Source organism: Balaenoptera musculus, chromosome 13 (genome assembly GCF_009873245.2).
Source record: "Balaenoptera musculus isolate JJ_BM4_2016_0621 chromosome 13, mBalMus1.pri.v3, whole genome shotgun sequence".
Taxonomy (NCBI): domain Eukaryota; kingdom Metazoa; phylum Chordata; class Mammalia; order Artiodactyla; family Balaenopteridae; genus Balaenoptera; species Balaenoptera musculus.
In genome coordinates, this window is record NC_045797.1 from 27747633 (window position 1) to 27771130 (window position 23498).

The window sequence follows — 23498 nt, forward strand, 5'->3', positions numbered from 1 at the left end:
CAATGATCCAAAATCTATGGGATGCAACAAAAGCAGTTCTAAGGGGGAAGTTTATAGTGATACAAGCCTACCAAAGGAAACAAGAAAAATTTCAGATAAATAACCTAACCTTACACCTAAAGGAATTAGAAAGAGAAGAACAAATAAAACCTAATGTTAGTAGCAGGAAAGAAATCATAAAGATCAGAGCAGAAATAAAAGAAACAGAGACTAAAAAAAATAGAAAAGGTTAATGAACCAGACAAAGATATCACAAAAAAAGAAAATTACAGGTCAATATCACTGATGAACATACATTCAAAAATCCTCAACAAAATATTAGCAAACCAAATTAAACAATACATTAAAAGGATCATACCATGATCCAGTGGGATTTATCCCAGGGATGCAAGGATGGTTCAATATCTGCAATGTTAATGTGATATACCACATTAACTATTTGAAAATAAAAATCGTGTATCATCTCAATAGGTGCAGAAAAAGCTTTTGACAAAATTCAACTTGCATTTATGATAAAAACTCTCAACAAAGTGAGTATAGAGGGAACATACCTCAACATAATAAAGGCCATATATGATAAGCCCACAGCTAACATCATGCTCAATGGTGAAAAGTTGAAAGCATTTCCTCTAAGATCAGGAACAAGACTAGGAGGCCCCGTCTCACTACTTTTATTCAACATAGTATTGGAAGTCTTAGCCATAGCAATCACTGTTTGCAGATGACATGATACTATACATAGAACATTCTTAAGACAGTACCAACAAACTACTAGAGCTCATCTATGAATTTGGTAAAGTTGCAGGATAGAAAATTAATATACAGAAATCTGTTGTGTTTCTATACACTAACAACAAACTATCAGAAAGGAAAATTAAGAAAGCAGTCTCTTTTACAATTGCATCACATAGAATAAAATACCTAGGAATAAATCTAACTAAGGTAGTAAAAGACCTGCACTCAAAAAACTGTAAGACACTGGTGAAAGAAATTGAAGACAACACAAACTGATAAAAAGATATATCATGTTCATGGATTGGAATACTTAATAATGCTAAAATGACTGTACTACCCAAGGCAATCTACAGGTTCAATGCAATCCCTATCAAAATACCAACAGCATTTTCCACAGAACTAGAAATAATTATAAAATTTGTATGGAAACACAAAGGACCCCAAATAGCCAAAACAATCTTGAGAAAGAAGAACAAAGCTGGAGATATCATGCGCCCTGATTTTAAACTATACTACAAAGCTGCAGTCATCAAAACCATATGGTACTGGCACAAAAGCAAACACACAGATCAATGGAACTGAATAGAGAGCCCAGAAATGAGCCCAAAGTTATATGGGCAATTAACCTACAATCGAGGATGAAAGAATATACAATGGGTAAATGACATCCTCTTTAATAAATGGTTTTGGGAAAACTGGACAGCTACATGCAAAAGAATCAAACTGGACTACTCTTTCATACCATGAACAAAAATAAATTCAAAATGGATTAGACTTAAATGTAAGACCTGAAACCATAAAACGTCTAGAAGAAAAAACATAGGCAGTACTCCCTTTGACAGCTTACTAATATTTTTTTGATATGTCTCTTCAGGCAAGGGACTCAAAGACAAAAAAAAAAAAAAAAAAAAAAAAAAGAAAAGAAAAAAACAAGTGGGACTAAAAAACTTTTGCACAGCAAAGAAAACTATCAAAAAACCCAAAAGGCCACCTACTGAATGGGAGAAGATATTTGCAAAAGGTATATTAAATAAGGGGTTAATATCCAAAAGATACAAGAAACTCATATAAGTCAACATCAAAAGAACAAACAACTGGATTAAAAAACGTGCAGAGGATCTGAATAGACATTTTTCCAAAGAAGACATACAGATGGCACATGGCCAACAAGCACATGAAAAAATGGTGAACATCACTAGTCATCAAGGAAATCCAAATCAAAACCGCAAATGAAATATCACTTCACACTTGTCAGAATGGCTATTATCAAAAAGACAAGAAATAACATGTGTTGGCAATGGTGTGGAGAAAAGAGAACCATTGTACACTCTGATGGGAATGTAAATTGGTACAGCCACTGTGCAAAACAGTATGTAGATTCCTCAAAAAATCAAAAAATAGCAATTTCACTCCTGGGTATTTATCTGAAGAAAACAAAAACAGTGATTAGAAAAGTTATATGCACACCTATGTTCATTGCAGCATTGTTTACAATAGCCAAGATGTGGCAGAAACCCATGTGCCCATGAATAGATGAATGGATAAAGAAGATGTGGTGTATATATATATATATATATATATGAATAATAAAAAAGACATACACATATATATAATAAACACACACATATATATAATAAAATAGAATGAAATCTTGCCATTTGTGACAACATGGATGGACCTAGAGTATTATGCTAAGTGACATAGGTCAGACAAAGACAAATACTGTATGATTTTACTTATATGTGGAATCTGAAAAATAAAACAAATGAACAAACATAAGAAAACAGAAACAGACTCATAGATACAGAGAAGAAACATGTTGCTGCCAGAGGGGAGGGGTATGAGGGAGGAAAGAAATAGATGAGGGAGATTAAGAGGTACAAACTTCCAGCTGCAAAATAAATGAGTCACAGGTATAAAATGTACAGTGTAGGGAATATAGCCAATAATTTTAGTATGTTTTTATAATGACATAGTGCAACTAGACTTACTGCTGTGATCATTTTGAGAAGTATAAAAACACCAAATCACTATGTTGTTAAACAGGAACTAAAATAGTGTTGTAAATCAATTATACTTCAAAACCAACCAACCAAACAAACTCATATTAAAGGCGATTAGATATGCGGTTCCCAGAAGCAGGGGATAGGGGGAGGGGGAATTGGATGAAGGTTGTCAAATAGTACAAACTTCCAGTTATAAGATAAACAAAAGATATGTAATGTAAAACATAATAAATGTAATTAACATTGCTGTATGTTATATATGAAAGTTGTTAAGAGAGTAAATCCAAGAGTTCTCATCACAAGAAAAAAGTTTTTTTCTTATTTCTTTAATTTTGTATCTATATGGTATGATGGATATTCACTAATCTTATTGTGGTAATCATTTCATGATGAATGTAAGTTAAATCACTATGCTGTACACCTTCAACTTATACAGTGTTGTATGTCCATTATATCTCAATAAAACTGGAAGAAAAAAAGAAAAAATGTCTGTTCAGATCTGCCCATTTTTCAATTGGTTTTTTTAATTGTTTTTTTTGTTTTGTTATTGAGTTGTATGAGTTCTTTATTTTGGATATTAACCCCTTATCAGATATATGATTTGCAAATATTTTCTACCATTTGGTATGTTACCTTTTCATTTCAATGATAGTTTTGTTTTTGTTTTTGTTCTGCTTTTTTTTTTTTCTTTTTTTTCTGGGCAGAGACTTTTTAGTTTGATGTAGTCCCACTAGTTTATTTTTGCTTGTTTTGCTTGCACTTTTGGCACCACATCCAAAAAAAATTGTTACGAAGACCAATTACTCTGTGTTTTCTTCTAGTAGTTTTACAGTTTCTAGTCTTACCTTTAGGTCTTTAATCCATCTTGAGTCAATTTTTGTGTCTGATGTAAGATAAGGGTCCAATTTCATTCTTCTGCATTTGGTTATCCAGTTTGAAAGGAGAGATTTTTATTTGGAAAGACTCAAGCATATGTTTACTGATCAAGATAAAGAAAAGAAGGAATGTCTGAAGCTGTAAGAGGGAAGGTAAATAGTTGTGGGAACTTTTCCCAGAGGTGAAGTTGACTTCAGCAGGTGACAGTGATCCCCATTTCTCTTACACAGGAGATGAGGAGGAATTGGATGAAAAGATGGTGAACAGTAGGGAAGTTGAAGTTTTCATAATGAATGGTCATCATTTCAGTGAAGTGGGAGGCAAATGTCTTTTCTAAGAGCAGGAAGGATAGAAGCAGGTCTAGGATTTTAAGTAGAGAAGAAAGGATTATAAATGGGTGCTGTGAGCGGAAATAGAAGTCAAAGGATGGTTGAACAGCCTTGAGGGTCCAAATGATACTGAGCAACACAAATGTGCTGTGGTGCTAGTTGCCATGGTCACAACCTTTTGTCCCCATGACAGTAGAAGGGGGAGGAATTGACAGTGTTGGTATGATGAAGATCAAGATGTTAAAGGAAGCTAAAGATTTAGAAATGGTTTAGTCAAATTGGTGGCACATGGAGGTATGGAAACATGGGGTGAGTAGCTTCTAACATTTATTCTGCCAAGCCCTGTGCTGGGCCCCTTACATTAAGTATTCTTAATGCTTACAAATGCCTAAGGTAGATATTATAAACTCCATTTTATACCTGAGAAAACTGTAGCTTATGGAAACCACATAACTTACTCAAACTCACCTGCTGATTAATGGAGAAGCCAGGGATCAAACTCAGATCTCTCTGAATTGGAAGCTTGGATAGAAGAAAATTCAGGATAGAAGGGGAAAATGCCAACAGGTTTTATAAAAATCAGAAATGAAGACAAGGATTAGAGTAATGTGTAGGCCCCATGGAAATTAGGCAGAGGAAGAGGTGGATGGAAAGGGGGCACAGAGAGGAATTTCAGAGCTTGTAGTCTTGCCGATAGAGCAATGTTAATAGAATGTAAAGGAAAAAGTGAGGCTGTGAATGCGTTGCCTACGTGGCATGAGGAACATGGTTGGCATAGTTGGGATCCATGAAGTCAAGGTATTGGGTGGGTTATCCATGTTGATGTTGAAGTGCCTCAGGATGATGGCAGAGAATGAGGTGGATAGGGAATCTGTGAGCCAAGCGGTTAAATTTCTGAGGAACATGACCACAGCTCAACCTGGTGCCCTACTTCATCAGGAGGGTTGAGAAATTAGGGGGTCAGAAGAACAGTTCAAACGTGGCAGTGCAGAGAATTGAGAGGCTGTAAATCTACTGAGGCAGGAGATGAAAAATCGGTTCATTTAAAGTGAATAAGGGGAAAGAGGTTGTTCTTTGAAGAGGGCTTCAAAGTGATTTGGAAGGGGTCTGAGAAATGATACAATCCGTTATACTAATGTGGAAGCAGATGCAGAGAAGCAGAATGATTTGCTTAAGTTCACACAATAAATGAGTGGCAATGGAGGGGGTGGGTGGGACAGTATGGTTGAATGGTCAGGAAATAGAGCTTGTAATGAGATTGACTTGAGTTTGAGTATCAGTGTGATCACTTACACTGTGAGGCTTGAGGTATTACCTAATCTCTCAGCTTTCTCATGTGTAAAATGAGATATATAATATCTATAGCAAAGGATTGTTGTAAGGACTTAATGATGAATATGAAGTGCTTACTTTCTGTATCGTGCTTGGCACCAGAAAGTGCCCAATACATTTTAACTACTAAACTGGAACTGAACTAAAGGGCCCCAACTCAGTCTAGTACTTTTCTGGTCATTCCACACTGACCTGACGTTCTATTTAGAGGGGATTCATGTTAGGTCATCTTCATTGGAGTTTCCTATACTAGTCACTCCAAACTCACACACCCTTGCTGGTAAGAACTCATGTGAGATCTCTGGCCTCTGAGGGGGCTAAAAAACCCCTGCTGACAGTGGCAGAAGCTAGTTTAACCACTACTATACATTTCTGGTCTACATACCCGTCTTCTTCCTGTGATGTACAAAAAGCTTTTTGCTGAGTGAGATGCTAAAATTGGTGATTGAAGGGATCTTCTCTCATATATTTCAAGAGATCTTTAGAAATATGGAAGGCTCCAAACTCTCCCTACCTCTATTAAGTCTGTCTGAAATTGTTTAAGCATGAGTAATGAAACAAGGTGAGGACAGCCAGAGGTTATCTAGAAACAGACAGGTTTAGCCACTTGCTCAGTTCCTCGCAAACCAGGACTTGTAACCCATTCTCCTCACTACTGATTTATTTTTAAAATGTGTTTTAAATTAATAACTACAATTAAAAAAAATCAGTACATACATGAGGGAAAGAATTCCAAAAGTGCATACATAGTAAAAATTATCCTCCTCCTACTTCAGGTCTCTTCGTCCCAATCTCTCTCCTGGCTGCCACTACTGTTGACAGTTTCTTGGACATCCTTTCAGAAATATTCTATCTGTGTAGTATTTTATGTATATATAAGCATATATATGAATTTTTTCTTTGTGATTTTTAAAAAAATATTTACTTATTTATTTATTTGGCTGCCCTGGGTCTTAGTTGTGGCACTTGGGATCTTCATTGTGGCATGTGGGATCTTTAGTTGTGGCATGCAGGATCTTTAGTTGCAGCATGTGGGCTCTTAGTTGAGGCATGTGGGATCTAGTTCCCTGACCAGGGATCGAACCCGGGCCCCCTGCATTGGGAGTGTGGAGTCTTAACCTCTGGACCACCAGGGAAGTCCCGTGGTTTTTAAATTGAGGTATAAATGACATACAACATTAGTAATTTCTGGTGTACAACATAATGATTTGATATTTGTATAATTTGTGAAATAAGTGTAGTTAACATCCATCACCATACATAGTTACAGAACTTTTTTTTTCTTGTGGTGAGAATTTTTAAGATCTAGTCACTTAGCTACTTTCAATTATGCGATACAGTATTCTTTTTGGTTTTTTCTTTTTTTTCCAACAAATATATCTGTTCAGTTTTTTATTCAACCAAACAAAAAGATTCTACAATCAATCCCACTTGCATTTTTTTCCTTGAAATATAGTTGATTTACAATGTTGTGTTAATTACTGCTGTACAGCATATATACATTCTTTTTTTAAAAAAATAAATTTATTTATTTATTTATTTATGGCTGTGCTGGGTACTCGTTGCTGTGCGTGGGCTTCCTCTAGTTGCGGCGAGTGGGGGCCACTCTTCGTTGCGGTGCGCGGGCCTCTCACTGTCGTGGCCTCTCCTGCTGCGGAGCACGCGCCCCAGGTATGCAGGCTTCAGTAGTTGTGGCACGTGGGCCCAGCAGTTGTGGCTCGCGGGCTCTAGAGTGGAGGCTCAGTAGCTGTGGTGCACGGGCTCTGCTGCTCCGCGGCATGTGGGATCCTCCCGGGCCAGGGCTTGAACCCATGTCCCCTGCATTGGCAGGCAGACTCCCAACCACTGCGCCACCAGGGAAGCTCTTACATTCTTTTTTTTAATATTCTTTTCCATTATGGTTTATCATAGGATATTGAATATAGTCCTCTGTGCTATACAGTATGACCTTGTTGTTTATCTCCTTTTCTCTTTTTCTTGAAGTATAGTTGATGTACAATATTATATAAGTTTCAGGTGTACAACAAAGTGATTTACAATTTTTAAAGGTTATATCCCATTTATAGTTATTATAAAATATTGGTTATATTCCCTGTGCTGTACAATATATCCTTGTATCTTATTCATTTTATACATAGTAGTTTGTACCTCTTAATCTCCTCCCCCTATCTTGCCCCTCCCCACTTCCCTCTCCCAACTTGTAACCACTAGTTTGTTCTCTATATCTGTGAGTCTGTTTCTTTTTTCTTGTATTCACTAGTTATTTTATTTTTTTAGATTCCACATATAAGTGATACCATACAATATTTGTCTTTCTCTGTCTGACTTATTTCACTTAGCATAATACCCACCAGGTCCATCATCCATGCTGTTGCTAATGGCAACATTTCATTCTTTTTTATGGCTGAGTAGTATTCCATTGTGTGTGTGTGTTTGTGTGTGTGTGTGTGTGGTGTGTGTTTGTGTGTGTGTGTATACCACATCTTCTTTATGCATTCATCTGCTGATGGACACTTAGGTTGCTTGAATTTTTTTTTTTAAATGAAAACATGCTCTATATACTGTTTCATGCATTTTTTTTTCACTCAACCCTACAATTTGAAGACAGTTTCATATCTGAATATAGAGTCTTTTCTCTTTCTCCTTAAAGATTGCATAATTATCCATGGCATAAATTATTTAGCCTCAACTTCCAGTTTGGTTCTTACGTGCCTTTTTTTGTTGATGGCAACACCATTCTCCCGGCTACTCTGCTCCAAACCTTGGAGTAATACCCAACATCCTCCTTCCCCATACCTAGTAAATCATGTCAATTCTGCTCTTACAATGCTTTTCCTACTTGTCCATTCTTTTTCATTCTCATTGCCACTTCCCTGGTTTAGGCCTTAACATTTTCTATAGCATTTTCCTGTCTCCAGATTTTCTATTTCTGTCCACCTTGCACACTTGCTTTAGATCAAGTTTCCTAAGGCCAAGATTTGGTTTGTGTCACTACTCTTCTTAAAAACCTTCAGTGGGGGCTTCCCTGGTGGCGCAGTGGTTGAGGGTCCGCCTGCCGATGCGGGGGACGCGGGTTCGAGCCCTGGTCTGGGAGGATCCCACGTGCCGCGGAGCGGCTGGGCCCGTGAGCCATGATTACTGAGCCTGCGCGTCCGGAGCCTGTGCTCCGCAACAAGAGAGGCCGCGATGGTGGGAGGCCCGGGCACCGCGATGAAGAGTGGCCCCCGCTTGCCGCGGCTGGAGAAAGCCCTCGCACAGAGGCGAAGACCCAACACAGCCATAAATAAATAAATAAATAATTTAAAAAATAAAAAAGATATCTTAAAAAAAAAAACCAAAACACAGCTTTAAAAAAAAAACAAAAAACAAAAAACAAAAACCTTCAGTGGATTCCCAGTCATTGTGTTATATTTTAAAACACAAGCAGTGATCAATAAATATGATTTAAAAATTCTAATCTGGTGCATTTATGAAATGCAGATGCCTGGATAAGAATGTCCATATGTAGGACCTTTGGTCTGTATTAAAAAAAAGGATCCAAGGTGCTTTTGATGCAGTTGGTTGTTGGACCAGTGGAGCCATTAGAATAAAGTACAAATTTCTCTTCCCGGTATTCCTTTTCCAAGATGCTTTTCCAGCCCCATCTCTTGCTACTACTTCTCTACACACCAGTGCAAATGAAGTTTTTGTTGGCTTTCTGGGTGCTCCTCACACCTTCCAATCACATCTTTTAAAAATGTTCCGGCTTAGTCTCTCAATGAATCCTTCGCAGCCAGAAGTGATCGCTGTGCTCGATTCTCTGAACTGGCTTACAGGTACATTATGCCTTACCTCTTAGTTTCGGGTTTCTTAGTTTTGAGCTTTTCCTCCTTGTTAACTTGTAAGATCGCTGTCCGCAGAAACCTAGTTAGTCCTTTCTTAATATTCGTCCCTATAGAGGCTTTTGTACTTTGAGGCAAGGGTCTTAAGAATTTGTAGGTTTAGTGCCATTGCCGGACTTAATCTCCGTTGCGTATGAAGTCGTTAACTGTTCCTGCCTTATAGTGGAGCTTTTAACACGTGTTTGGGGATTCAATGAATAACGTGTGGCACCCTATCTCCCAGAGAACTACAATCCCAGCGGGCATTGCGCGGAACGTCGGCGGACGTGGTGACGCTAGGGGGCGTGCCGCATCTGAGGGAGGGGTCGTCCTGCGGGTAGCAGGAGGCTTAGGAGGCTCTGGAGACTGGGGTGAGAGAGAGGAGAGAGAGAGAGAGAGAGAGCGAGAGAGAGGGAGAGAGAGAGGGAGAGAGAGAGAGCGCGAGCGAGCGAAAGGTGAGCCGAGCTGAAGGAGGGCACGCGCTGCCGGGCACCCCCAGTCTATGGAGCGGGGTAAGATGGCGGAGGCGGAGAGCCTGGAGACAGCGGCGGAGCACGAGCGGATCCTCCGAGAGATCGAGAGCACCGACACGGCCTGCATCGGGCCCACGCTCAGGTACCCTGGGTACCGGGGCCACAGATGGGCGGGCATGGGCGGGACCCGGGGGCAGGCTCCCTCGGGGCTGTGCGCCCGGCCGGCCACCCGCAGGGCCAGCGCCGGCCCCTCCCTTCGGAGAACCAGGCGAGCGACCTCCACCCTCGGCGAGGCGGGTCCCCCTCCGCAGTCCCGCCGTGGGGTCCCTTCCCGACCGTCGGCGCCGGCAGCCCCGTTACTCTGTAGGCTCCTCCTGCCTCCCTCGGGGCTGGGGCAGCCGTCGTTCTCCCTCCGAGGCTAGACCGGCCCGCGCCCGGCAGGTGGTGGCTTTTAGCAGAGCTTCCCCCTGAGTACATCACCCTTCTGCCTCCGACTCAAACCCCGTCCTGCCCTAGACCCAAGTCCTGCTCCTCAGGCAAAACAGAATTCACCCCACGGTCTGTTGCTCGGAAATCAAACTCTTGCCTCAAAATCACAGCCACTTCTCAGAATCGAGTTCTTGAAAATCCTAGGCCTGGAAAGAGGGAAGTTTCCTTCAACCTCTCCTGTGAGCGGGTGCTCGCTGAGCCCTGTCAGGAGGACGACCTCCCCAAATGTGCAGCCTCCTGGTACTCCTCACCGAAGACACGTTATCCCCCCTCCGTTCCCTGTGACCATTACTTTGCCCACACACCCTCATTTTATTTGGAGTTGTCAAAACAAGCCGCCACCCACCTCAACTTATTTAACAAAACTTAGGTACCACTTACTATGTAAAGTGCAAGACATTTATTAAGCGATTTACAAGTATAACTTATTCAAACCGCACAACAGCCCTATTAGGAAGGTACTATTATTGCCCTCATTTTACAGATGAAGCACAGAGAGGTTCAGTGACTTGCCCAAGGTCACAGAGAAAATAAAGTAGGAGAGTCGTGATTCCTGCTCATGCATTTTGGATCCAGAGTCTGCATTCTTAATCTCTGTTTTTCTGCCTCAATTGGGGATCACCATCTACCAGTACTTTATGTTAATTACTCACCAAGCGGAATTTCAAACTACCTTTTTCTTTCCCCTCAGTTTATTAGTGCCCTAGAACTAGCTTATTTTCGTCCTTCCTGTGGCACCTTCTGATCTCCATGCAGCCAACAGAGAGAATTATCTTACCCACCTTGTACAGTCTTGGGTCGCTGTTCCTCCCTTCAAAAAAGTTATTACTCACTGCTTGTTTTTTCGTGGGGAGAGTTGCCTCATGAAAGTGTTTGAAGGAGGGGCAGGCTGGAGACTTGACTCCTCATTTCCACCTGCACAGCTTCCTTCTCCAGGGCATATTGTTAGCACAGTTCTACCAGTGCCATCCCTGGACATGGGACATGACCATCCTTAGTAGTTTGCTTTTTGTCCCTTACTGCATTATGATCATGACCGTCATGCTCCTCTCTTTTCACGTTTTCTTGAGTTCTTAGGGGTGAATGACCCTCATTTCATTATCTTTACTTTTATAAAAACTGAGGACTACTTACTGGTATTCTATATGCATTATTAATGGTTATTCATATTTGGTTTTCATGAAACAAAATGTTATTAGAGTTACTGAGGATGCTGTTTCAGTATTCTACTAAGAAATTTGGCTGCTGAGCTATATAGTTGGCAGCCAAGCAAAGCTCCTGCTGGAACAGTTGGGATTACCAGAGTTTTTAGGAAGGATTCTTCATCAGAACACCATCAATGTTGTCTTGAGTTGGTTGTGGTTTTTAATTGCTGTCGTTCTTGGTTTATAGGATAAATGACTTAATTTAGTGTTATCAATTTAGTTTGTTGTGATTTATTATGTTAGCTCTCCACTGAATAGTAGTTGAATAATAATGCATATTTGTTCAACTGAATTTTGGCCTGTAATTTTCCATTATCTTGTCTGAAGAGTATATATATTATGTTTAAAATACGTTACCCATTCTCCTGCAGATTTGCCTCATTGTTATCACTGAGTTCTTTATTCACTGGAAAGTCAGGTTTTGTTGGGGTAGATGGATTAGGGATCTTTTGTCCTAAGGGGACATGGTAAAAAAAAAAAAAAAGTTTTGAAAACCGCTGCACTATCCTACTACTTTCAGTTGCTTTTCCTGACTCCCTTTTATCATTATTAGGGGCTTTTCATTTTTGGCCTTGTCTGGTCTTTGGTGGATAACCCTAAATTTTACTATCGGACCCAAGATTCAATCACTAGAACATCCTATAATACAAGTAGTATCCGCTGTCTTTGTCTTTAGTCTAGCTTGTTCTTCCCATATTCACAGGGGATGATCTCATCTTTCTTCCTTATTCAATTCAGAGGCAGCAGCATGCACAGACTTGATGTTTCACATCTCATGCTTTACCCTGGGTGCACTTCCATAATCATTATCTCCTGGTTTTCCATCACAGTTATTAAACAGGTTTCATAAAGGCAGTAGGCTCTCTTCCCTAACTTTACCCTTAATTGTAAATCCCAAACTCTATCCCTCTTCATAGTCTTTCCTATTTCTTTTTTTTTTTTAATATTTTTATTCTTGGCTGTGTTGCGTCTTCGTTTCTGTGCAAGGGCCTGCTCCAGTTGCGGGAAGCGGGGGCCACTCTTCATCGCGGTGCGCGGGCCTCTCACTATCGCGGCCTCTCTTGTTGCGGAGCACAGGCTCCAGACGCCCAGGCTCAGTAGCTGTGGCTCACGGGCCCAGTTGCTCCGCGGCACGTGGGATCTTCCCAGACCAGGGCTCGAACCCATGTCCCCTGCATTAGCAGGCAGATTCTCAACCACTGCGCCACCAGGGCAGCCCTCCTATTTCTTTTGAGGTAGCATTTTTAAGGCGCTGGGTTCTTAGCTGTTCCTGAGAAAGGTTTTGTAAGTGAAGAGGAACTAGATAATAATAATTTGTGGTACCAAATTATTCTTCCAGTTTTACCCCTTTTTGTTTGAGGAGCCATAGTGGCTTGACTTTTTCATTATATAACTAACCTTATTTAAGTGAACAGTAAATGCAATGTTAGTTGATTCCCATGTATCATAAGGAGTGCCTTTCCTTACTTACTGTAATTCTGAAAGTCCCAAGCTTATCCATGCATATAGAGGCTGTTGCCTAGCAAATTCTTTTGGGAAAGCAGCCATCTCTTTCTTCTCTGTCTTCATCTCAAAAATTATTTGTTAACTACAAGTCCTGATTTTGCAGATGAGGAAAGAGGCCCATAAGATGTTAGGGCATGTCTTGTTTTTAAAATAATATTGATTCTTGCCTTGTAGTGCTAATACTAAAATAGTGATCACAAATCACTCATGAACAATAGCTTCATATTTTCATTTTTCAAGTCACATTTACATATCTCTAGTCTTCTTTCACATCAGTTATTCAGAATAAGCCATTTCCTCACTTTGCTCTCTGGGTGCTAGCAATTAACATTCAGTCTTAATTGCTATTTAGGATTTTAAAACAGACTTTTAAATTTAACAGTGAAATACATTGCCTTTAAAACAATAGCTTTATTGGGATATAATTCATATACTGTACAGTTCACCCATTTAAACAATACAATTCAGTGTTTTTTTTTAGTGTATTCACAGAGTTGTGTAACAGTCACCATAGTCTAATTTTATTTTATTTATTTATATTTTTTAACATCTTTATTGGAGTATAATTGCTTTACAATGGTGTGTTAGTTTCTGCTTTATAACAGAGTGAATCAGTTATACATATACATGTGTTCCCATATCTCTTCCCTCTTGCGTCTCCCTCCCTCCCACCCTCCCTATCCCACCCCTCTAGGTGTTCACAAAGCACCGAGCTGATCCCCCTGTGCTATGCGGCTGCTTCCCACTAGCTATCTATTTTACGTTTGGTAGTGTATATATGTCCATGCCAATCACTTTGTCACAGCTTACCCTTCCCCCTCCCCGTATCCTCAGGTCCATTCTCTAGTAGGTCTGTGTCTTTATTACCATCCTGCCCCTAGGTTCTTCATGACCTTTTTTTTTCTTAGATTCTATATATATGTGTTAGCATACGTTATTTGTTTTTCTCTTTCTGACTTACTTCACTCTGTATGACAGACTCTAGGTCCATCCACCTCACTACAAATAACTCAATTTCGTTTCTTTTTATGGCTGAGTAATATTCCATTGTATATATGTGCCACATCTTCTTTATGCATTCATCTGTTGATGGACACTTAGGTTGCTTCCATGTCCTGTCTATTGTAAATAGAGCTGCAATGAACATTTTGGTACATGACTCTTTTTGAATTATGGTTTTCTCAGGGTATATGCCCAGTAGTGGGATTGTTGGGTCGTATGGTAGTTCTATTTTTAGTTTTTTAAGGAACCTCCATACTGTTCTCCATAGTGGCTGTATCAATTTACATTCCCACCAACAGTGCAAGAGGGTTCCCTTTTCTCCACACCCTCTCCAGCATTTATTGTTTCTAGATTTTTTGATGATGGCCATTCTGACCGGTGTGAGATGATATCTCATTGTAGTTTTGATTTGCATTTCTCTAATGATTAATGATGTTGAGCATTCTTTCATGTGTTTGTTGGCAATCTGTATATCTTCTTTGGAGAAATGCCTATTTAGGTCTTCTGCCCATTTTTGGATTGGGTTGTTTGTTTTTTTGATATTGAGTTGCATGAGCTGCTTGTAAATTTTGGAGATTAATCCTTTGTCAGTTGCTTCATTTGCAAATATTTTCTCCCATTCTGAGGGTTGTCTTTTGGTCTTGTTTATGGTTTCCTTTGCTGTGCAAAAGCTTTTTAAGTTTCATTCGGTCCCATTTGTTTATTTTTGTTTTTATTTCCATTTCTCTAGGAGGTGGGTCAAAAAGGATCTTGCTGTGATTTATGTCGTAGAGTGTTCTGCCTGTGTTTTCCTCTGAGAGTTTGATAGTGTCTGGCCTTACATTTAGGTCTTTAATCCATTTTGAGTTTATTTTTGTGTATGGTGTTAGGGAGTGTTCTAATTTCATACTTTTACATGTACCTGTCCAGTTTTCCCAGCACCACTTATTGAAGAGGCTGTCTTTTCTCCACTGTATATTCTTGCCTCCTTTATCAAAGATAAGGTGACCATATGTGCGTGGGTTTATCTCTGGGCTTTCTATCCTGTTCCATTGATCTATATTTCTGTTTTTGTGCCAGTACCATAACACAGTCTAATTTTAGAACATTTTCATCACCCCCAAAAGAAACCCCATACCCATTAGCAGTCACTCTTCATTCTGTCCCCCTTCCCAAGGCAGTCACTACTTTCTGTCTTTATGGGTTTGCCTATTCTGTTTACTTTGTATAAATGAATCATACAACATTTTGAGGAACTGCCAAATTGTTTAACAAAATGTCTGTACCATTTTGTATTCCTGCCAGCAATGTGTAAGTGTTCCAGTTTCTCCATATCCTTGTTAGCACTTGTTATTATCTTTTTTATTTTAGCCATCCTAGTGGATATGAAGTTGCATCTCACTGTCATTTTGATTTGCATTTCCCTAATGGTTAATGTTTTCATGTGCTTATTTTTTATTTGTTTATCTTTTTTGGAGCAATGTCTATTGAGATCCTTTGTTCAGTTTTTACTTGGGTTGTCTTTTTATTACTGCGTTGTAAGAGTTCTTTATATATTCTGGATATAAGTCTCTTACCACGAGTAGGATTTGCAAATACTTTCTTCCATTCTTTTGGTTTGTTTTTTCATTTTTCTTGTTGCACAAAAGTTTTAAATTTTGATGTAAGTCCAGTGTATCTAGTTTTTATTTTTTTGCTTGTGCTTTTGGTGTTGTATCTAGGAAACCTTTGCTTTACCCAAGATTATGATGATTTTTTCCTGTTTTTTTCCTGAGTTGGATAATTTTATCTTAACATTAAGGTCTGTGATCCATTTTGAGTTAATTTTGCCTATAGTGTAAGGAAGGGTGTTCAGTTTCATTCTTTTACATGTTGATATGCAGTTGTTCTAGCATCATTTGTTGATTGCCATTTTTCTTACCCAGATATATTTCTGGTTGATTTATCTTGGTCTTTTTACCATTAAATTTATATTCCTTATTTGTAGCAGAAATGTAACCTTCAAGACCCTGTCATTGTGTTTGTTTGACTTTGCTGTTCAGCTTGACGTCCCTTGTTGAGTGCTCTCACCTGGGAAGAAGTTTGCTCTAATGTTTTCAGATAAAGGTTTTCTCTTTTTTAGCTTAATTGCTGCCTTCCATTTCTGAGGTTCTTGTGTTATAAGAATGATGTGATTGCTATATTTGATCTTGGTAAAGCACTTTACTTTAGGGACTGATTCTTGTCTTACCTCATGGAATGGTTTTGTGTTATACTGCTCAGCTTTAAGATTAACATAAGGTGTATTAATGATAGAATCTTATCTATTTGATCTTTTTCACTGTTGAAACATTAAAAAAGCTATTATGTCAACATTATAAAAATTTTGGAAGCTATATTAAGAATTACTTACACTCCTATAACACTGCTGCTGTTGTTTTGGTGCATTTCCTTTTAGACCTTTGCTTTATGTATTTTGTTGTTAAAAAGCTGTATTCTTGGTGTGGTAACAATTTTCTCTCTTGCTTATTTAATTAAATTGTGTGTAAAGCTGCCTCTTACAGAAAAGAAATACGGGGAATATTTTCAAAAGCTGTTTTGCTCAGTGTCATTTGATAATTAAATATGGGGAACTGGCTTCCCCACTTACTAATTCTGTGCCTTTGGCCACATGGGTTTGTTTTCCATCCTCTGCCCTCCCCCATTACCTAAGTTGTACAGAAACCAGTTAATCATAATCCTTGGTTTATGACACTCTCTCATTATTGGTCACCACATGGACCTCTTTAAACAATTAATTAATTGTTTTTATAAGCAATTTACCACCCTAGTAGGCAAATTTTTCTCATCTTTAAAATGGGGATTATACCACCTACATTGCAGGAACAGTATCAAAAAAAAAAAAAAAAGGAGATAAAGCGTTCTTCACTATACCTGCTAGGTAGTAGTAACTCCGATAATGTGAGTCATCTGCCTTTTACCCTTGAGTTTGCTATGTGGACTTAGGTATTTCTGTTTTTGGAGTTATGTTAATTACAAAACTTAGTGTTTGGAGTGGTTCTTGACTTTTTTTTCCCCTTCCACTCATACATCTGAGGGATATAATATTCATCAATAATCAGACCCTGGAAGTGGTTACTTTGATATAGACTGGAGAATGGAGGAGGAGATGGGAAACAATCTTATAAAGGCAGTTTAGGTGACTGATACACTCCCTCCTTGACAATCAGTGAGGGGAAAGACATGATCTCCCATTGCTAATTGCTTAATTTTTAGTAGTAGCTCCCTTCTAAAAATAACATTTTTATATTTTAATTTATAAATGTAAGGTAATGACTTGTAAAAAGATAGAAGAAACAGACAACAAAAAACTTAATCCTACCACCCTGTCACAATCTTATATTTATATATTTCTTTTTATTTATTTATTTATTTATTTATTTATTTATTTATTTATTTATTTATTTTTGGCTGTGTTGGGCCTTCATTTCTGTGCGAGGGCTTCCTCCAGTTGCGGAGAGCGGGGGCCACTCTTCATCGCGGTGCGCGGGCCTCTCATTATGGCGGCCTCTCTTGTTGCGGAGCACAGGCTCCAGACGCGCAGGCTCAGTAGCTGTGGCTCACGGGCCCAGCCGCTCCGCGGCATGTGGGATCCTCCCAGACCAGGGCTCGAACCCGTGTCCCCTGCCTCAGCAGGCAGACTCTCAACCACTGCGCCACCAGGGAAGCCCTATATATTTCTTTTAAACTTTTCCCACATTCGTTTTATTACATTAGAAGAATATTATCATGTGTCTTGCCTTTTCAGTTAACATATTATATACAGTTTTATACATTGTTATATATTATATATTTATATTATTTTGGTGGCTTTATTCATGAATTAATTTATTCATTCATTCTACAAATATTTATGGAACAACTTCTATGTGTCAGGTACTCTTCCAGGCTCTGGGGTACAACAGGGAGCAAAATAGACATGTCCCTGCCCTTTTGGACCTTACATTCTAGTGGAGCACTCACAGAATAAACAAACACATAGATACATAAAATACTAGTGCTACTTAGTTGTTAGTGTTACATATGATGGGGTATTATTTTTGATTAGGTGGTTAGAAAAAGTTATTCTGGCAAAGATTTGAAAAGAGTGAAGGAGCAAGCCATATGGCTCTCTGGGGGAAGTACCTTCCAGACAGCAGGCACAGTGTGAAGACTCAGGAGAAGCATAATGGGAGGTGATGGTAGGAAATTAGTGAGGGTCCAGATAGTGTAGACTAAGAAAGAGACTGATTTTATTTCTAAGTGTTATGGTAAGGTACAAGAGAGTGTTGAGCAGGAAAGTGACATGCTCTAACTTAAGTTAAACAAAGAACATTCTGGCTGCTGTGTGAAGATTGGAGTAAGAGAAGAAACAGGAAAACCAGTCAAGGGATATTTGCAGTAATAAGAACTAAGAGATGGTTGTAGCATGCAGTAAGATGTTGGGGAGGAGATGATGAGAAGTAGTTGGATTTAGAATATATTTTGAAAGCAGAGCCAAAAATATTGAATTAGTTATAGGGGTTAAAAAAAGAGAGGAAGCAAGCATGATTCCAAGGCTCTTGGCCTAAGTAAATGGGTGAATGGTGGTGCCATTTATTAGAATAGAGAATAAAGGGGGAGGAATTTTATTTTTCTTCCTGGCACTTACTATTGCCTGACATATATAATTTTTAATTGTCTCCTCCATTAGAATGTGTTTTCCAGGAGGGGAGGAATTTTGTTCCTTTTGTTTGCTGCTGTATCCTGGGAACCTGAAAGAGTGCCTGGCATACAGTTGGTACTCAATAAATATTGAATGAATAGAAGAATAAAATAATTGTACCATGAACTGTTAATTATTTGGGGGTTAATTAACTGATTTGTAGATTAACTGTCTTAAAAAATATGACTAGACTTTGAGAAAAAATAAAACTGCTGAAAATCTTGAAAACCTCAGCGTGTTGGAAGTGTTTATTTTTGAATTACATATGATTTTAGAGTTCCTCTTTCTCTTCACCAAAAGCGTAATCTAAAATAATTGGCCTCTAATGCCTGTCATTCTTAAATATTTTTGCAGTATTGTTAAAATTTTTCAAATTTAAGCATGATAACTTTAGTGACTAAAATGTTATGATCTAAGTACACATTGTATAAATAAAGCTTAACATGTGGTAATAAGTTAAAATTTTTGTACATTTGGGAAAAAGGGGGTGGATAGTGTTAAATAAGTTTCAATTACAATATGGAATAGGATAATGAATTTTTTGTGGTTTGGTAAATAAAAGTTAGGTTTTATTTTAATAACTTCATTGACTTGTCAAGCAAATTGGAAAAATGAAAAACTGAAAAAGCCCTCTTGTAGCTGATAAGACAGTGCTGGTTTGGTTCAATCAGCAATGGGCTCCAAGTCTGATTTTATTCGAGCTAAATAAACAAAAATTTTCACTGAAGCTCTTCCAGTGGAAGGTTATTCTGGTGTGTTATCTGATCAATTAGATTCAAGCCATAGAAGAATTAGTAGTCACAGAGGGAAATTAAATGGGAGAGTAGCATTTGGCAATCACTCCTATGTTGAATTTGAAGAATTTATTAGTTATCATTAGATCAAATATATAGTGCTGGTGAAACTCATCTGGAAATTTTACCTAGTATAATTCTGAAAATAAAATATCAATGGGTAAATTATCTTTATTTGTATGGGTTTGAAATATTTAAAAAGTGGAAAGAAAATGATATAAACCATAAATCTAGTATTTTTCCCATTCCCTCTATTTCCTCATTTTATTAGTTTGTTGTTTATTCTTTCATTGTATTTTTAATGCAAATATAGGCATATATGATTTTATTTTCTCTTCCCCTTTTACAAAAGAAGTAGTGTACTGTATATGCAGTTCTGTAGCTTACTGTTTTATATTATTTCATCAATATATTTTGGAGATCTGTCCATATCAGTATGCAGAGATTTCCCTTATTCTTTTTTACACCTACATAGTGTAAATATACTATGGTTTATTCAACCAGTTCCCTATTTCTGTATACTTGGGTTATGTCCAGTCTTTTGTTGGACAAAATAATGCAGCAGTGAATAACTTTGAATGTCTGTCATTTCTTATTGGACATTTCATACTGTATCTGTAGGACTGATTCCCAGAAGTGGGATTGCTGGGTAAAATAATGAGTGTACCTGTACTTTGGTAGGTATTACTTTCTACAGGGGTTGTACCATTTTGTTCTCCTAGCTGTCTATGAGATTGCTCATTTCTCCATAGCATTTTCAACAAAGTGTGTTTTAGACTTTTGAGTTTTTGCTACTATGATAATGACATGGTATTTCAGCGTTTTTATTTGTACTGTATGAGTGAGGCTGAACATCTCTTCATATGTGTAAAGGCTGTGTATGTGTGTGTACTGTCTGTCCATGTCCTTTGATTATTTTTCTATAAGGTTGGTATTTTTCTCTTTGATTTGGGAGCATGAGTAAAGAACCTTTGATAATTATGCTTTGCTTAATGCATCAGGAGTGTACAACTAAAATGAGTTGTGACTACTAAAACAAAGAAACTATCGTTTTTATGAATGAAAGTTTCAAACCTGCCTTTCTATTGTTTTAGTTATAAAGGAACATGAATAAACACATTTTAAAAGAATTTAAAAAAAATCTTATAGCAAGAGGCTATGATAATTTGAAATCAGAAGGTTTTTTGGGGGAATGCAGTAACATTATTAGATAATGCTGCTTCACATACAAATATAGTTCTTAGCAAATCAGAGGATGTCAACATTTTAATAAATTCTTTACTTTAAAATGTTACGGTATGTATGTACATGTTTACATAATTTCCAGCATTTACCTAATTAGTATATGAATTAGTTGCCAAAAATTATTGATAAGGACAATTATTTAGTATGGTTTTGGAAGCAGTTTAGAATTTTAGAGGACATTTATGACGTAGCTTTAGTTTGGAATATGATATATATGAATATTGATTAGATCATTGAGGAAAATAAAGATATTTTGATCTTTACATCGTTGGATTTGATAGTTTTTAGTATTCGCTAATGATGTAATAATTTATTTAATCACATACAAAATCAAGCTTCCAGTTGAAAACACTTGAAGAAATAAAATTAGTGAGTAGCTTCTCTATGAAATGTGTGAATCTGGGTTGAGATGCTGAGCAACTGTGACATTTAATATTTGCTTGGGGGAGATAGCAAAAATAATGAGGGGGGGAGGAGTTAGTAAAAACTGAGTTAATAATAAAGCTGAGCTTAAACACTTTGCAACCTGATGTGACTAATAGCTTATTTCTTAGAGGTGTCTGCTATGGCTGTGGGAAAAAAAGAGTAAAGGCTTTTTTTGCAGTGTAGTAGTATCTGCTGGAGTATTTAGAAACAAAGAAGACAGTTTGCTGAGTAGCTGATGTTACATGGACTTTGTTCGAATATTTGAAGTAAGGAGAGGTCAGTTAAGAGATAGACAATGATAATGAAATATGTAATATTTTGGCTATTATAGAAAGCAATTTGTGATGTGTATCTGTAAGTTATATTTATGTTATATTTTACATTCCTAGATGTCCTTGGAATGTTAATGTTTGTCTTTTCAAATTGCGGGTAACTTAGCATTAATATTTCCTTCACATTTTGACTGATTTTTTTGAAGGGTGATTAATTTTGTCTTAAACTCTGTTTTGGGGTATTCCCAGTCTCCTTCCCCTCTTATTCTGGTTGACAATTGACTGTTTCTCTTTCTCTCTCTTTTCTCTGATTTCCTTCCCCTTGCCTTGTAGAAAGGAATTAGATGGTTTCTAAAAATCTATGTGATTTAAAAAAATACATGTAATAGATACATCAAAGGTGGTGAGCAAATTGGGCGAGGGAAAACGAGGTAGGAAAGAGAATATGAAGTCAAGAGTGAGAGCTGTTAAAAGATTATGTTTGTTAAGGTAGGCCATCAGTTTTGGCTCTAGGCTTCTGGCAGCTAGTGCAAAAACGAGATATGCTTTGTTGTTGAGTTATGGTGTAAACTTAAAAAGTAGTTACTTTGGAGAAGCACAGCTATTCTTGGTTCTGAGAACTGTTTCTCCCATATGTCCTCACCAAGAAGGCCCTGTATAATGTAACTTTAATAGCCATATAGTAAATGCAGCAATATGTGACAGGCTGTTTCTTATATTGTCCTTTAGTGAAAGCATATGGCATAAACCAAAGCACAATTTAGTAAAAGCAGTTTCTGCAGGGAGTCAAGGGAATGCAGTTGTCTGCTTGTCTTGGCTTAATCAAGGCATGGATTTTATAATACCTACAGTGGAAGTTGATGGTGCATTATCCCACTTACCCCCTTTTTTGATTATTGATCACTTTGAGAATCTTTTGAATGCTATACACCCTTCCTTAGTAAAATGCATGTGACCAGTCTTCATAATTTCTAGTCTAGAAGAGTGTATGCCTTGCAATGTACTTAGTTAATTCTTCATTACTACTACTTTTAGTAGTCAAGGTTTTGATAACTGACAAGTATCAGTGAGTTTCAAGATTATATTTTTTTGCCTTTCTTTCTGAATGTATCACTTGCATGTGTTCTAGTTAAGTAAGACCTGTATGTGCTTTAAAAGTAAACCAGCTGTGGGTTGGAATATTATTTTTTTATGAAAGTTGAAGAACCTGGATAAGCCACTCTATTCCTTCAAAAGAAGTAGGGTGAGAGAGAGTACTTAAGGATAGGGCCAAGGTTCTTTAGAAGTATTTGGGTTGTGTTCTAGAAAGAAAGAAATGCCATTAAAGCCACCATAATTTTATTCCTAACAGTCTTAAATTTGATGTTAAAGACCAACCCACCTTGGCCATTTAAAAAATTGCCAACAAATAAAGTAACCATAGATGTTTTGTCTGTGTAATTTAGAGTATACTTCCTGGAAAATGTATGCCTTATTAAGGAGGTTATTTACCTGGAATGTCTGGAACCTACCCTGTTCTGGATTTATAATTAAAAAAAAATTGAGATGTATAAGTCTCGAACACAGTGATTGATAAAATAAATTTAAGCGTGTAATATATATTTGCATAACAGTAATTTAGAACTTTAAAACATGCATCGCCCGGTTAAACATCTAAGTGAGCAAGAACTATCACAGTGCAACCAACTAGGTTACCTTAATGTGATTTGTGATGATACATATGGACTAGGACTCTGTTAAAATACATGCCTCCCATTCACAGTCTTGGAGATCATCAGGTTGACATGTATCTTGCACTGTAGTGAATTTACCTTCAGTTACTACTGTGATTTGATAAAAGCAAAAGCAAAAACAATGACAATAACAAACTTTTTAAAAGAACAATTCTATCATTTTTTGGGTATTTAGATGTTTCCAGTGTTTAGGAAGCTGGACAAATGTTCTGTTGTATATTAGATAAGTGACAAGGCCATTTGCCAAAAATGATGATTTGGATTAAAATAAGGCTCTTTTGCATATTTGTTTTTGATTAAAAAGCTGTGGAGTAACACAGGCTTTCAATTTTGATTGTGTTTTATATACTTGGAACATGACAAAGTGGGACGAAAGTGTATCTTTTGGTGCTGTGATTTTGTATAGTGGAGCACTACATCTTGTTGCATGTCAAAACCTTTGCTCTTATTGTTCTCAGTATCTCTATATTTGAAAAAGTGCTTCTTTATGTTTTTTTCCTTGCAAACTGTGGC

At 37.7% G+C, this 23498-nt stretch overlaps 1 protein-coding gene across 2 annotated transcripts in view; it reads left to right on the forward strand.

Moving 5' to 3' along the window:
* The first annotated feature begins 9453 nt into the window (after positions 1-9453).
* EXOC6B (exocyst complex component 6B) overlaps positions 9454-23498 on the forward strand; it is a 714846-nt gene continuing 700801 nt past the window's right edge. The window contains exon 1 of one of the 2 annotated variants that reach the window (XM_036873122.1): positions 9454-9753. In XM_036873122.1, coding sequence (XP_036729017.1) covers positions 9641-9753 — 113 coding nt within the window. In that variant the 5' untranslated portion in view covers positions 9454-9640. The remainder of the gene's footprint in view (positions 9754-23498) is intronic. The other variant, XM_036873124.1, reaches the window with a different exon arrangement.